The sequence below is a fragment of the Macrobrachium nipponense genome, chromosome 11, assembly GCF_015104395.2.
Source record: "Macrobrachium nipponense isolate FS-2020 chromosome 11, ASM1510439v2, whole genome shotgun sequence".
Taxonomy (NCBI): Eukaryota; Metazoa; Arthropoda; class Malacostraca; order Decapoda; family Palaemonidae; genus Macrobrachium; species Macrobrachium nipponense.
The window spans coordinates 23,243,282-23,256,599 of record NC_061087.1 but is presented as its reverse complement, the minus strand read 5'-3'; the positions used below and the strand labels follow the sequence as shown (position 1 = coordinate 23,256,599).

Sequence of the window (13,318 nt, the reverse complement as noted above, 5' to 3'; positions counted from 1 at the left end):
AAACAGCTGTCAAAATAATTTAGGTAGGTATCTGAGGTCTACCTACTAGGCTACCTAGGTAGGTGTTGCTACTAAGCTACCTAGCTAGGTACCTAGGGCTATAGTATTGCCGATGTGATGAAGTTTCTGTAAACAGTGTACTGTAACCAGTCAGAACTTTAACTGGTTTTCAATTCAGCTAGCTTTAATCTAGTGTATTTGAATGTGTAAACATGCGTTGTACCTACTAGTATACTACTACTAGGTAGCTAGCTACTAGCCTAGGTAGCTACCTAGGTAGGTAGCTAGGCTAGGCACTACTAAGCTTTCCTATGTTTTCAAGTACCTAGCCAGTATTTAACAAAGGTCAAAGTCTTTCTCGGCCCAATTCTTATCATGGCCTATTTCTAAGTGTAGCCTAGGTAGGTAACTGCACAGACTGCCAGGAATGGCCCTGTGATTACAAAAGCCACTACCTAGGGAATGGAGGTTTGATGTATACCTAGCATTTCTCTGTGGTTAGTAGTAGCTACTAGCCCCGGGTTGGGGGGGTTGGTATTTCTACAGAAGCAGTCCGCACGGACTGCAAGGAATGTAACCGCGGATACGACATCCACTAGGGAATGGGGCGTCCAATGTATTTCGCGGTGTTTAGTACTGGCCCCTGGGGCGTTAACTACAGTCGTCCGAATAAATATTACTTAAAATTCTTGTTCAGTAGTTAAAACTGCATGAAAAAACCGCAACTGCCATAGTCTAGGCCGCGGCGGATAAGTACCCTAGATCTACCGGGGGGGAGCGGGGGTTGGCCGGTTAATGATAGTCGACCAAGAAAAATTAACAGTAAATTCTTAATAAGCAACCAAAATAGGCGGTAGATCTACAGTACTAGGTTATTCCGCGGCGGCCTAGACTATGGCAGTTGCGGTTTTCTATGCCGTTTTACCTCCTGAACAAGAATTTTAAGTAATATTTATTCAGACGACTGTAATTAACCCCCGTACTGAACATGGTGAAATACATTGGACGCCCCAATCCCTAGTGGATGTCGTATCCGCGGTTACGCTCCTTGCAGTCCATGCGGAACTATTCTGTAGAATTACCAAATAGGCTACTATAGAAAAAGTAAATCTGCAAAGAAATTATACCAGAAGTGGAGCAATTATTGTACCCTTAGGTATCATATCTAGGGCAGTAACCTACGCAGAGTAGAGAAACTGGGGTACTACTATGTGGTGGGGTAAGCCATTTGGCTGGAGGCATATTGATTAAGATTAGCTACCTTTTTGCTCAGGTTGCTTGTGCATGCGGGAAAAACTGCAGGTTGTTCACATTAGTGTTCAGGTACTAGTACTAGTATGCCAGCAGACGTGACTGTACAGGCATAACTGCGCAGGTACAATTGAACGTTAGTGGCAGCATTTAGGAAGGTGAGCTGTGTTTAGTTCAGGGAACGATGCTCTAGGAAAGGTTAGGTTAATGTTGTTTTGAGTTGGTGGTAGCCAGTGGCAGAATACGTGTCTGAATTGAAATTCAGTCCTGCCGATCTGTTTCCAATATTTAGTGTTACTGAGTGGTAGGGTGAAGTCACCCTGGCCAGGTAAGGGCACCTACCCATGTCTACCTACTCTGCATCTGCTCCCATAGGCTTCTATCTATCCTCTCCTCAAGTTTACTCTTGTAGACTAATAGACTATCCTAGAACCCCTTAGCCTACTCAGTGTATTGAAGCTCATCTCTGCTCGAGAAAACCTTGGCTAGGCAGACTAGCTTAACATCTTAGACCATTTGTTTTAAGGGGTGTTTTGTAGCAGCTGTAGGCTAGGTTGGTTTTTACATCTTGTGAAACAAAAGTAAGTGAATAGCACCAACAGCAGTGGCTGAATAAGCCTATCTTCAAAGTGCAAAGCAACAAAAAGGAAAGAATAAGATGGAAAATATGAAAGTGAGATAAGCCTAGTAATAATTACAAGGATGCACCCTAACCTAACCTCATCTAACTTTCGATGTTGTATTTTGCTCTTCCTGTATTTTTTTAAATGTGTGTAAGATTAAAAATTGAAAACAATCAAAGTATTTACATGAAGGTATATTAGTTACTGGTCATAGATGCAAAAGTAATTTGCTTCTGAGCTTTAGTTTTCATCACAATTGATGAGAGTAATGATCATGCTTGTGTTTCATATGAAGTCAAGATCAGAAGAGGACTTTGGTCTCATGGAAATATTGAGGAATCATAAAATTTATCTAAAATCATGTTACAGGTTCCATAACTTATGTAATGTTGAGTATACCTAGCGAAGGGTTAGCCGAAAATTGTTTCATACTTATTAGCATTACCAAAAAGTGTTCAACACTTATAACATGACCATATAGGTCTCCCACTTAGATATCCATTGACAGGGGCACTTCTTTCATTCTATTTGATGAAAATCCCTAATTCTTATGTTTCTCTGAGTAAAATACACTGTCTTCTCTCACAGGTTGTTATTTATGTTCATTATTTATCACTTTTATCGTTCATGTTTGTTGCATATGATATTGTCAGACAGCTGCAGTGTGCTTTGCATTAGGTACTCCATCTGCAAAAGCATAGGTTTGTATCCTATGAAAAATGCAAATTACTTATTAAGATTTGGTATTTTATCTTCGACAAGTATACTAACTCCATTTTGTTATGTTGTTCTTCCACCCTTCCAGAATATTTATTCAAGTCACTACTGATTAACCCTACCCTCCTTTCCCCCCCATTCTCTTACACTTAACCTTCTCAAAACACTTGTTCATATTTCTTCTTGCCACCGCTTCCTTACTCTGGAAATTTAACAATCATTGTGTCAACATTTTCTGTGTTCTTAATCCCCTGCTAGTCTAACCGAAGAGAGGTAATGTGAGTAATTTCAATTGTTTTGATGTTGGCTTTTATTGCTTGGGGACTCTTTATTAAGATGATAAGATAAAGTGTTTTGTGGTGAAAAAAGATGTGAAATGTTCTAAAATGGAAGTTTGGATTTTTATGCAGTGTTCCTTGCTCGTGAGTGCTATATTATGAAGCATGGCATTTCTCAACAAATACCCCAAAATTTCTGATAGAAAATATTGTTTATTATGTAGAATGCAGTGTTAGGTTGCCTTTACTTATATGTAGCAAGTTATCTTAATTTTCGCTCCTTTTGAAACTTTTCAGTTACTAGTAATTTATAAACTTATTTAATTACTGTACTGTATACTGACATTTGAAGTTATTATTGTTTAGTGCATTGTGAAGTAAGGGTTTGCATTTTCTCTTATGGAATATAATTTCAGGTATAAATGGCGACAGCAGATGAGAAAGTTAACCGAATCACAATAAATTGTGAGAGACATATAAATGTTGTTGCTGCAAAAAATGCTAAAGATTCTGATGGAAAAGTCTTAAAAGTTCCCTATATAAATCCACCATTAGTAAATCTGCAGACCAAGAACATACCAGCTGGAAGAACTGTTAATCATGTAGTAAAAAAAGGTGCTCAAGCTGACAAAGCTGGAAGACCATTGGTGAGAAAAGGTGCTCCAGTGCAAGTTGACCTTCCAGAAAGTGCTGAACCTGTGTATGGAGAACCAGAAATGCATTTTACTCTTCGTGTAGGTGAAGCTTTAGTGAAAGCTAGGAATAAGAAACCTGATCTTGCAAGATTAGTAGAAGATAAACTGCAATCACCTACAACTGAATCAAGATACAAAAAGGAGGTAAAGAAGATATTAAATTGTGTTTAATAGTCCCAGTTATCAGGTTTGTAGCTAAGTATGACTAACAGTATTCTTTTTTTAGAGAGGCACAAAATGGGCATGGTGTCAAATGTTATGGTTTTACCTGTCATTGCCAGGTAAATTTGGTGCATGATGTTCAAGTTCACATTTTCATTATGTGATGCTAGGTTATAAGAGATAGAAATTTTTTTTTTTCTTCATCAATACAAACTTTTGTACAAGCTGGAACATCTTACACTTTGTATATATTGCAAAAAAGATTTATATTTCATTGTTGTGTAACCATCTATTGCTAGGGGAGATTAGGAATAATATAATAGTAGCTGGCAGCCAAGTTTAAAGTTACTAATTTCCTTCTAACCTACATTGTAGTAGCATTCCTTTCATGTTGTTTGTTTTCATCAATTGTTGATATTTAGTTATTCAATTATTATGTTTGTAGGAATATAATTTGTGTACTTATTCAGAATTATTCTCCATAGAATAGTGGTTGCTTTGGAAACTTTACCTGCTGTTATGTTCTCATACAGTAATAAGTAGTATCTTCCATTTTGCAATCCATTATTCTATATAAACTTAGCTTTACATTTTGTTCCTGGCTATTGGTCAAGGCATTTCAACTATTGATTTAGATGGTAAATCTTAATTTTAGGTCGATCTCCCTGAACAGACCATTGGGCTAACCTCTGCTCACATAGGCTGGTTAATTTCTTGACAAGGTTGTTTGGAAATTGTTTCAGCTTTTATCGTGAATGATGGTATTGTAATTTTGGGGGGGTAATGAATGCTGACTTTTTCTGATTTTCTTGGTGTTAATTTAACTATTATTGAAATGATTATTGAAGTTTCAGACTTTTGATTGAACTCCAGCAATCATCTTTGAGCAGGATTTAACAAATTTCATTAATGCTGCTCTAAGATGTGAGATATAAGTCTCTAGATTTAAAAATTCTGATATTACTGGGAACACTTACATATACACACCATGTACTTAGAGGGGCTGCTTTGGTCTCAGTCCCTGTCACACTTGCCAAACTCATGAGAGGTCTGTTTTTTGACGGGTTAGCCTGCTGAATGTGAAAGATAGTAAGCCTCGTGTCGTTAGTGGTGTCACAAAATAATTTCAATGCTACTGTAAGGTGGAACTCCTATTTTAGTTTTTGCAGTCCCCAGATGAAAAAGGAAGTGGCTGCTAGCGTTAATAGAGATTTAGAACGAAGCAGCAGGTGGTGTAATCTAAAGAGGATGAGGCTAAATTGTAGCAAAATTGTCTTATTGAGTAGCCAATTTCATAATGTGAAGTTAGTAGCCTTTTTGGCTTGCCTCTCAAGTGAATGGTTATAAGGGGTATCTTTCCAAGATAACTCCCTCCCATTATGTAACCCATCTTGGAGCAAGCAATAAGTCTGATTTAAATAAGAGGTTTATTCATATAAAAAAAATTTTTTTGTTGAATTTATATTTATAGTTTTATTTGAACTAAAACTAATGTCACTTTTTGTGTAAACATGAAAAAAATATAACTGATAGTTTTTTATTTGTTATCCAGTTTCTGTTGAAGTTTGTAATATGTATTATGTGATTATTAAAATTCTCATAAGAAACACTAACCAGTAACTTTTATTCCAGGCTAGCAAAGGAGTTAGCATACCAGCTACAAAGAAAGTGTTCTCTGAACTGGTTTCTGTAGATGTAAGCGAACAAGAACTTGCTAAGCTGCTAGATGAACAGCTTCAGTTGAAGTAGGTAACCAATAACTGTAAGGTATATATATTTTCAAAATCTCAATATAATTAATATAGAAGTTAATTTTTTAATTACCACTGTTTTCCAGTGTGATGTGCTTAATAGGTCTCTGTAAAGAGGATAATTATTGAATTGGAACCTCTTCATATTTTAGCATTTCACTAGTTTAGAAGATGCTATTTTTTTTAGGTGATTTTAGTAAACTTTGCATTTACCATACTATTATGTAGTTTGACCAAGATGAGAGGTATGTGTAAGAATAGGTACTAAGTTCTAAAATTGCTTTTTACTATAGGTAGCTATGTGGTTCGTGAAGGGGTTTTCTAGGCATCTCACACAAGCCATCTATGGTTGAAACTGCCTCTGGGCTTAGGTTTATTACCTAAATTTCATGAATCATTTATTGATATCTGATGCACAGATAATTACGTATGTATCTGTTGTAAGTTCAGTTGCAAGGCCTGTCCAGGTCTCGTATTGACCCTAATACCTCTCCAAGAGGTTCTTTCTTTAACAGGATTAATTTTTCTTTATTTTGAACCTCTATAGATATAATGTGTTTATGATTTTGTTCCCTGTGAGGGTACTTTACAGAGTTCAAGGTCTTGGAAAGGACTTCTCTTCTTTGAGGATCATTGAAGATGGTTTAGTTATCTTTGCTTAAGATTCAAGTTTTCTTTTAGGCAAATATTTTGCCCGCAAAACCTGTGCGTCTGTGCATATAGACTAAGTTGGAATTACTGGAAAGGTTTTATTATGAGACAAACAGACTGAAGTGCTGGGAGATGTGGTTTTCAAAGATGGCAAATAAATGAAGATCAGGATGAATGAGTTGATATTGGATATGATGAGGAGAAACGAGCGGTGGTCTGAAGAATGATAGCTATGTAGTAATTGGTAGGACCCGGGAACAACAGGAGAATTGTGGAGGAAGGCTGTAGATTACTTGGATCAGATGAAAATTAAGGTAGACAATACACTGGGGAGAAGAGAAAGAAAGGGACTCATCAGCCATCTGACTTGCAAAGGAGAGACCTGTTATAAATAAGTGATTTTGTACATGAACTTCCCTGCCAGATATATACTTAGCTTACGTTTCTGACGTCTTGACAGAAAATTCAAAACTCGCGGCACACGCTACAGGTAGGTCAGGTGATCTACCTTACCCGCCGCTGGGTGGCGGGTGTAAGAACCAGTCCCCCTTTCTTGTCAGATTTTTTTCTGTCGCCGGCTGGACAACACCTGTTGTTCAGTACTTCCGATAGTTAGATTCTTTCTCGTTGCCGACGAATTGGATTTTGGTGAAGTACCCTTTGTCTGTTGGCTTGGCATATGCTTTTTGGATTGTTTATTTGGATTTTCTTTTGGATTTTTCTTTGGTTTAATTCAAGAGATCTCCTGCGCGCATCTTGGCGGGTCTGCAGGCGCAGATTGCGGCTTTAGCAGATTCTATTGCCGGGTCTTCTCATCGTCGGAAGGACGCCTCGCTTCCGGTGAAGAAGTCAAGGAACGTCTCTTCTGCTCGCTCTCCTCCTGCTGGAGAAGTTCTTGAGCCTCGTAGTAGGACGTCAGAATTGCAGGTTGAAGTTTGGGATCGCTCTCCAAGTAGGCTCTCCTCTCTCCCCAGCAAGCGTATTGAGCATGTCAGGCGCAAGGAGCCTGACAGGCGCTCTCCTCAGGATTTACGCTCCTCTTCGGTTAAGCGTCAAGAGCTTGACAGGCGTCAAGAGCCTCGTACTCGTCAGGAGCGAAGGAGGAGTTCTTCGCCTGGTAGCCGCTCTCCTTTTGACGGGCGCTCGGAGCCTAGTAGGCGCTGTTCTCCAGTGGCTCTTCCCTCGCCAGGATTCCGTTCGCCCTTGGTCGAACGTACAGAAGTTTGTAGGCGCCAAGAGCCTAGTAGGCGCCAGTGGAGGCATTCCTCTCCTTTGGATCACTCCCGATTGGATAGGCGCACAGAGCCTTGTAAGCGCCGTGCTTCGGACAGGGACTCTTCCGTGGAAGTTTTTTCTCCCCGTAGCAGGCGCCAAGAGCCTGGTAGGGGTTTTGAGTCTGACAGGCGCCAAGAGCCTGGCAGGCGTATTGAGGCTGGCAGGCGCCAAGAGCCTAGCAGGCGCAGAGAGCCTGATAGGCGCTCTCCCTTGTCCAGGTGCTCTTCTGTGGACATAGACTTTGCTTCCGACAGGCGAGCTTCCGCTAGTAGGCGCTCTCCCTCTAGGCGCTCTCCTAGTAGGCGCTATCCAAGTAGGCGCTCTCCAAGTAGGCGCTCTCCTAGTAGGCGCTCTCCAAGTAGGCGCTCTCTCAGTAGGCGCTCTCCCTGTAAGCGCTCTCCCAGTGGGCGCTCTCCATGTAGGCGCTCTCCCAGTGGACATTCTCCCAGTGGGCGCTCGCCTAGTAGGCGCTCTCCGAGGAAAAGCTCTCCTCCTTGCAGTAGATCTTCTAAGCGTCATTCGTCTGAAGAGTATCTTGGGAATTCTGAGGAAGATTTGCCCAAGGATGCTTCAGTGTCGTCGTACAAGAGACTGACCGACCTCCTCTTGCAAGATTTTGGGGAGTCTCTTTCGGCCGTTGCTCCTCCGTCACCTCCGTCCTTATTTTCGACGACTAATACGTCGAAGAAGTCTTCAGTCGTTAAGATGAAACCGACAGTGTCGATGAAGAAGGCTCTCAAGAACTTCGACGATTGGTTGGTCTCGAAGGAGGAGAAAGGGAAGACCGTCTTTTCTTTTCCCCCGTCCAAACTTACGGGAAAGATGGGGTTCTGGTACGAGTCAGGAGAGCCCTTGGGTCTGACTCTTCCCTCTTCGGCAGACTCGGACTTCTCTTCGTTGGTTGATTCCGCACGTCGCTCGGCGCTTAATTCTGCGAAGACGACGTGGGGTATGAGCGAGTTAGATCACCTTCTGAAAGGAATGTTCCGGGTCTTAGAAGTTTTTAACTTTCTTGACTGGACCCTTGGAGTCATGGCTAAGAGGACTCAAGATCAAGACTCTCTTTCACCTGAAGATCTTCACGCGGTGCTGTCTTGTATGGACAAGGCAGTGAGAGACGGATCCGGGGAGATAGCTTCCCTTTTTGGCGCAGGAGTAGTAAAGAAAAGGGCAGTTTTCTGCTCCTTTCTTACCAAGGCTGTTTCCCATGCACAGAGAGCTTCCTTGTTATACTCTCAACTTTCTCCGCAGCTCTTCCCGAAGAAGATAATCAACGACATTTCCAGCTCGTTGTCAGCAAAAGCAACGCAGGATATGCTGGCTCGTTCAACTAGGATCCCAAAACCTTCGTTCCAGCAGAAAACGAAGAAGGACAGTCAGAGTAGGCAAGAGCCCTTTCGAGGAGGCCCTTCGTCCCGCACTTCTTCCTCCAGAGGTTCGAGACCACCTAGAAGAGGAAGGACCTTCTCTCGGTCTATTAGGGCCAAGAAATAGCTCTCGTGTCCTCCAGACGACTGTGGGTGCCAGACTTCTGAATTTTGCAGACGTCTGGGCACAGAAGGGGGCGGACAACTGGTCCCTCGCTATCATCAAGAGGGGATACCTCATTCCCTTTATCTCGAGACCACCTTTGACCACCACACCAAGGGAGCTGGTGGCCAAATACAAAGACCCACTCATGAATCAAGCCCTCGCTCTAGCAGTAGAGCTGATGTTGGAGAAAGAGGCAATAGAGATGGTAGAGGACCCTCTTTCCGCAGGTTTCTACAACCGTCTGTTCCTTGTTCCCAAGAACTCAGGAGGATGGAGGCCGGTTCTGGACGTAAGCGCCCTGAACTTCTTTGTGAAGAAGAGGAAGTTCGCTATGGAGACGACTTCATCAGTCTTAGCAGCTCTTCGTCCCGGGGACTGGATGGTGTCACTGGACCTTCAGGACGCTTACTTCCACGTGCCGGTCCATCCTTCGTCACGCAAATTTCTAAGATTCATGTGGGGAGGGAACGTGTTTCAGTTCAGGGCCCTATGCTTCGGCCTTTCCACAGCCCCCCAAGTCTTCACAGGGCTGATGAAGAACGTTGCTCAGTGGCTTCATCTCGAGGGAGTGAGGATTTCCCTCTACTTGGACGATTGGCTAATCAGGGCCAAGTCGAAGGAGAAATGTCTGGAGGACCTACGCTTAACGTTGAATTTAGCAGCTTCTCTGGGTTTGCTAGTGAATTTCGAGAAGTCACAGCTAATCCCCAGTCAAGATCGTATCTATCTGGGGATTCTGATGGCTTCTCAGGTTTTTCGGGCGTATCCTTCCCCAGAGAGGATAACCCGATGTTCGGAGAAGGTCGCAACCTTTCTAGAGAAAGATGTATGCACAGCGAGGGAGTGGATGAGTCTGTTGGGGACACTCTCCTCGCTGGAGCAATTCGTTTCTCTAGGGAGGTTGCACCTCAGACCCCTACAGTTCTTCCTGACGAGGAACTGGAACCGAAGATCTCAGGGTCTAGACTTTGCGTTCAAGATTTCGCAAGTGGTAAAGGAGGATCTCCGTTGGTGGCTAGACCCTCTCCTGTTCAAGGAAGGCCTTTCCTTGCACGTTCGGAACCCCAGCCTAGTGTTATATGCAGACGCATCGGACATAGGTTGGGGAGCTACTCTCGGGTCGAGAGAAGTGTCAGGCACCTGGATGGGGGATCAGGTGTCCTGGCACATCAACAGGAAAGAGCTAACAGCGATTTGGTTCGCTCTCAAAGCCTTCGAACCCCTCGTAAAGGGAATGTCAGTTCAGATCAACTCGGACAACACCACAGCCCTGGCACTCGGACAACACCACAGCCCTGGCTTACATTCGGAAACAGGGGGGGGACTCACTCTTTCTCCCTGTACGAGACAACGAGATCGCTCCTCCTGTGGTCGGAGGAAAGGAAGATAAGTCTCCTCACCAGGTTCGTACAGGGAGAAAGAAATGTCAGAGCGGATCTGCTAAGCAGAAGGAATCAAGTCCTTCCCTCAGAGTGGACTTTGCACTCGGACGTATGCCAGGAGCTGTGGAAGATGTGGGGCAGGCCCCATCTCGACCTCTTTGCGACCTCCAGGAATGCGAGGATAGATCTATACTGCTCCCCTATTGCAGACCCAAGAGCAGTGGCAATAGATGCATTCCTGATGGATTGGAAAAACCTGGATCTTTACGCGTTCCCGCCTTTCAAGATTCTAGGGGAAACGCTAAGGAAGTTCGCAGCTTCAGAAGGAGCGAGGATGACCTTGATAGCTCCGTTCTGGCCCGCCCTCGACTGGTTCACAGAGGTACTGGAATGGTTGGTGGATGTTCCAAGATCCCTACCACTAAGAGTCGATCTGCTCAAACAGCCCCACTTCGACAGGTTTCACAAGAACCTCCCCGCTCTCAGTCTGACTGGATTCAGACTATCAAGAGTCTCGTCAGAGCTAAGGGTTTTTCGGTAAAGTCTGCAAGGGCTATTGCCAATGCACGTAGACCTACCACCTCCAGAGTCTACCAGTCGAAGTGGGATGTTTTTCGACGTTGGTGCAGGACTCATAAAGTTTCCTCCTCCAGTACCTCTGTGACTCAGATAGCAGATTTCCTTCTCTTCCTGAGAGAAAAATGCGGGTTAGTAGTCTCTACCATCAAGGGCTACAGGAGCATGCTTTCTTCAGTTTTACGTCACAGAGGATTAAACATATCCGAAGATAGGGACCTCCATGATTTAATCAAATCGTTTGAGACGGTTAAAAGAACCTCTTGCTTAGTCCCTAGCTGGAATCTAGATGTTGTACTGCTCTTCCTGAGGTCCTCAAGATTCAAACCTCCCCATACAGCTTCGTTCAGAGACCTCTCGACGAAGACTCTTTTTCTCTGTGCGTTAGCTTCAGCGAAGAGAGTCAGCGAGCTGCAGGCTCTAGAAGGTGAGGTAGGTTTCCAAGGAGGCTCCGCGGTTTGCTCTTTTCTTCCGGCTTTCCTAGCCAAGAATGAAAACCCATCTTCACCGTGGCCCAGGAGCTTCAAAATTAAAAGCTTATCCTCCATAGTTGGGACAGAAGAGGAGAGATCTCTTTGCCCGGTGAGAAGCCTTAAATTTTATCTTCAGAGGAAGAGAAGACTTGGGGCTAATGCAAGCAATCTCTGGTGCTCAGTAAGGGACCCCAGTAGGCCCTTATCTAGAAATGCCCTCTCATTCTTTATCAGGAATGTTATTAGAGAAGCCCACACATCGTGCAATCAGGAACAGTTTAGTCTTCTGAAAGTCAAGGCGCACGAAGTAAGGGCCATCGCGACGTCTTTGGCTTTCAAGAAGAATATGTCATTGCAAAACCTCATGAAGGCCACTTTTTGGAGGTGTGAATCAGTCTTCTCCAATCACTACCTAAAAGACGTGACGATTACGTATGAAAAGTGTTTTGGGCTAGGCCCTTATGTATCGGCGGATTCAGTGCTGGGGCAGGGAGCTGAAACACATCCTTTTTAATCTTTTTCCCTGTTAGTTTTTGGTATTGAGTTTTTTGGTTGTACGAAGGAGGTTGCAGGAGGAAGCTCCTTCTTTCGTATACTAATATTTGTAATTAGTTAGGTGATCGGTTGTGCTTGAGGCTCCTTGCGATTGGTAGTGATAGGCTCTGTCACGTAAGTGGGTTGATCCCCATTGACCAGACCCTGTTTGGATTTAGGCAATGCAGACTAATAGACAGTAACTATGAAGTCTTCTGCCTAGATCAGGTAAGAACCAAGGGTATATATTTTATTCCTTTAACATGTGTTGTCCCCACTTTCTAGGTGAGTATGTGTCTCTTTCCCTCCACCAAGGGTGTCAATCAGCTAAGTATATATCTGGCAGGGAAGTTCATGTACAAAAATGATATTGTTAGTATACAATAAAGTTTTGTACATACTTACCTGGCAGATATATACTTAGCTTACGTCTCTGACGTCACGACAGAAAATTCAAAACTCGCGGCACACGCTACAGGTAGGTCAAGTGATCTACCTTACCCGCCGCAGGGTGGCGGGTGTAAGAACCAGTCCCCCTTTCTTGTCAGATTTTTTCTTCCATCTGTCTCCTGAGGGGAGGCTGGGTGGGCCATCAATCATATATATCTGCCAGGTAAGTATGTACAAAACTTTATTGTATACTAACAATATCATATTTACATGCAGTTATGAATACGTAGTATCCAATGACCAGCGTACAGACAATGTAGTCAGTGGTAGAGGGAGGTAACAATGAGTAATAACATATATTACATTTATATCAGCACTAGATTCCTATATTTTGAGGTCTTCACGTTTAGCTGTTGATGGAAAATAAGAGTTGGAGCCACTAATTTACTTGTGATTTTCACATAGAAATTTCAAATTTTCATTTTGATATTTACAAATAATTAGATTTAATATTTGTAGCTGCTGAATCATATTTTTATGATGGAATAAACTACAGTATTGTACCCCTTGGACCCTCTGATATGATTACCCAATTGGGAGCTTCAAAATTTAGTCAGTCTGGTAAATTAACTTCTAATAGCCATCATTGATCCATGTAACTGATTTGCTTTATATTTATTACAAGATGAATTTAAATTTGCAATCCATTTCTTGGATGCATACGCTTATTTTGGTATGTAGCCCCACTTAACCAAATACTAACAGTCTTTGAATCCAACCCCATTCTTGGTAGCATTGGTAATAATAGCACTTGTGAAGGGATTATTTGTATGCTGTGAAATATTGATAATGTGGTATTTGAAACATGGATGGCTAATCGTTAGCTAAGTAATTACTTGGTAAGTATATTTATAAAACTTAATTTTATTATAAAAATATCATTTTGAAACATGGATAGCTCAAGATGTTAAGAAGGAAATGCAATTTTTTTCCTGTTATGATTTCGGCTGTGCAAGTTACCTATATG

At 42.6% G+C, this 13,318-nt stretch overlaps 1 protein-coding gene across 3 annotated transcripts in view; it reads left to right on the top strand.

The window, feature by feature from the left end:
• The window catches only part of LOC135197819 (uncharacterized), a 68,546-nt gene that overhangs the window by 52,817 nt on the left and 2,411 nt on the right, over positions 1-13,318 (top strand). For 2 of the 3 annotated variants that reach the window (XM_064225083.1, XM_064224996.1), the window contains exons 2-3: positions 3,286-3,708; positions 5,359-5,471. In XM_064225083.1, the coding sequence (XP_064081153.1) occupies positions 3,292-3,708; positions 5,359-5,471 (530 nt within the window). In that variant the 5' untranslated portion in view covers positions 3,286-3,291. Of the gene's footprint in view, positions 24-3,285; positions 3,709-5,358; positions 5,472-13,318 lie in introns of all 3 variants that reach the window. The other variant, XM_064225166.1, reaches the window with a different exon arrangement.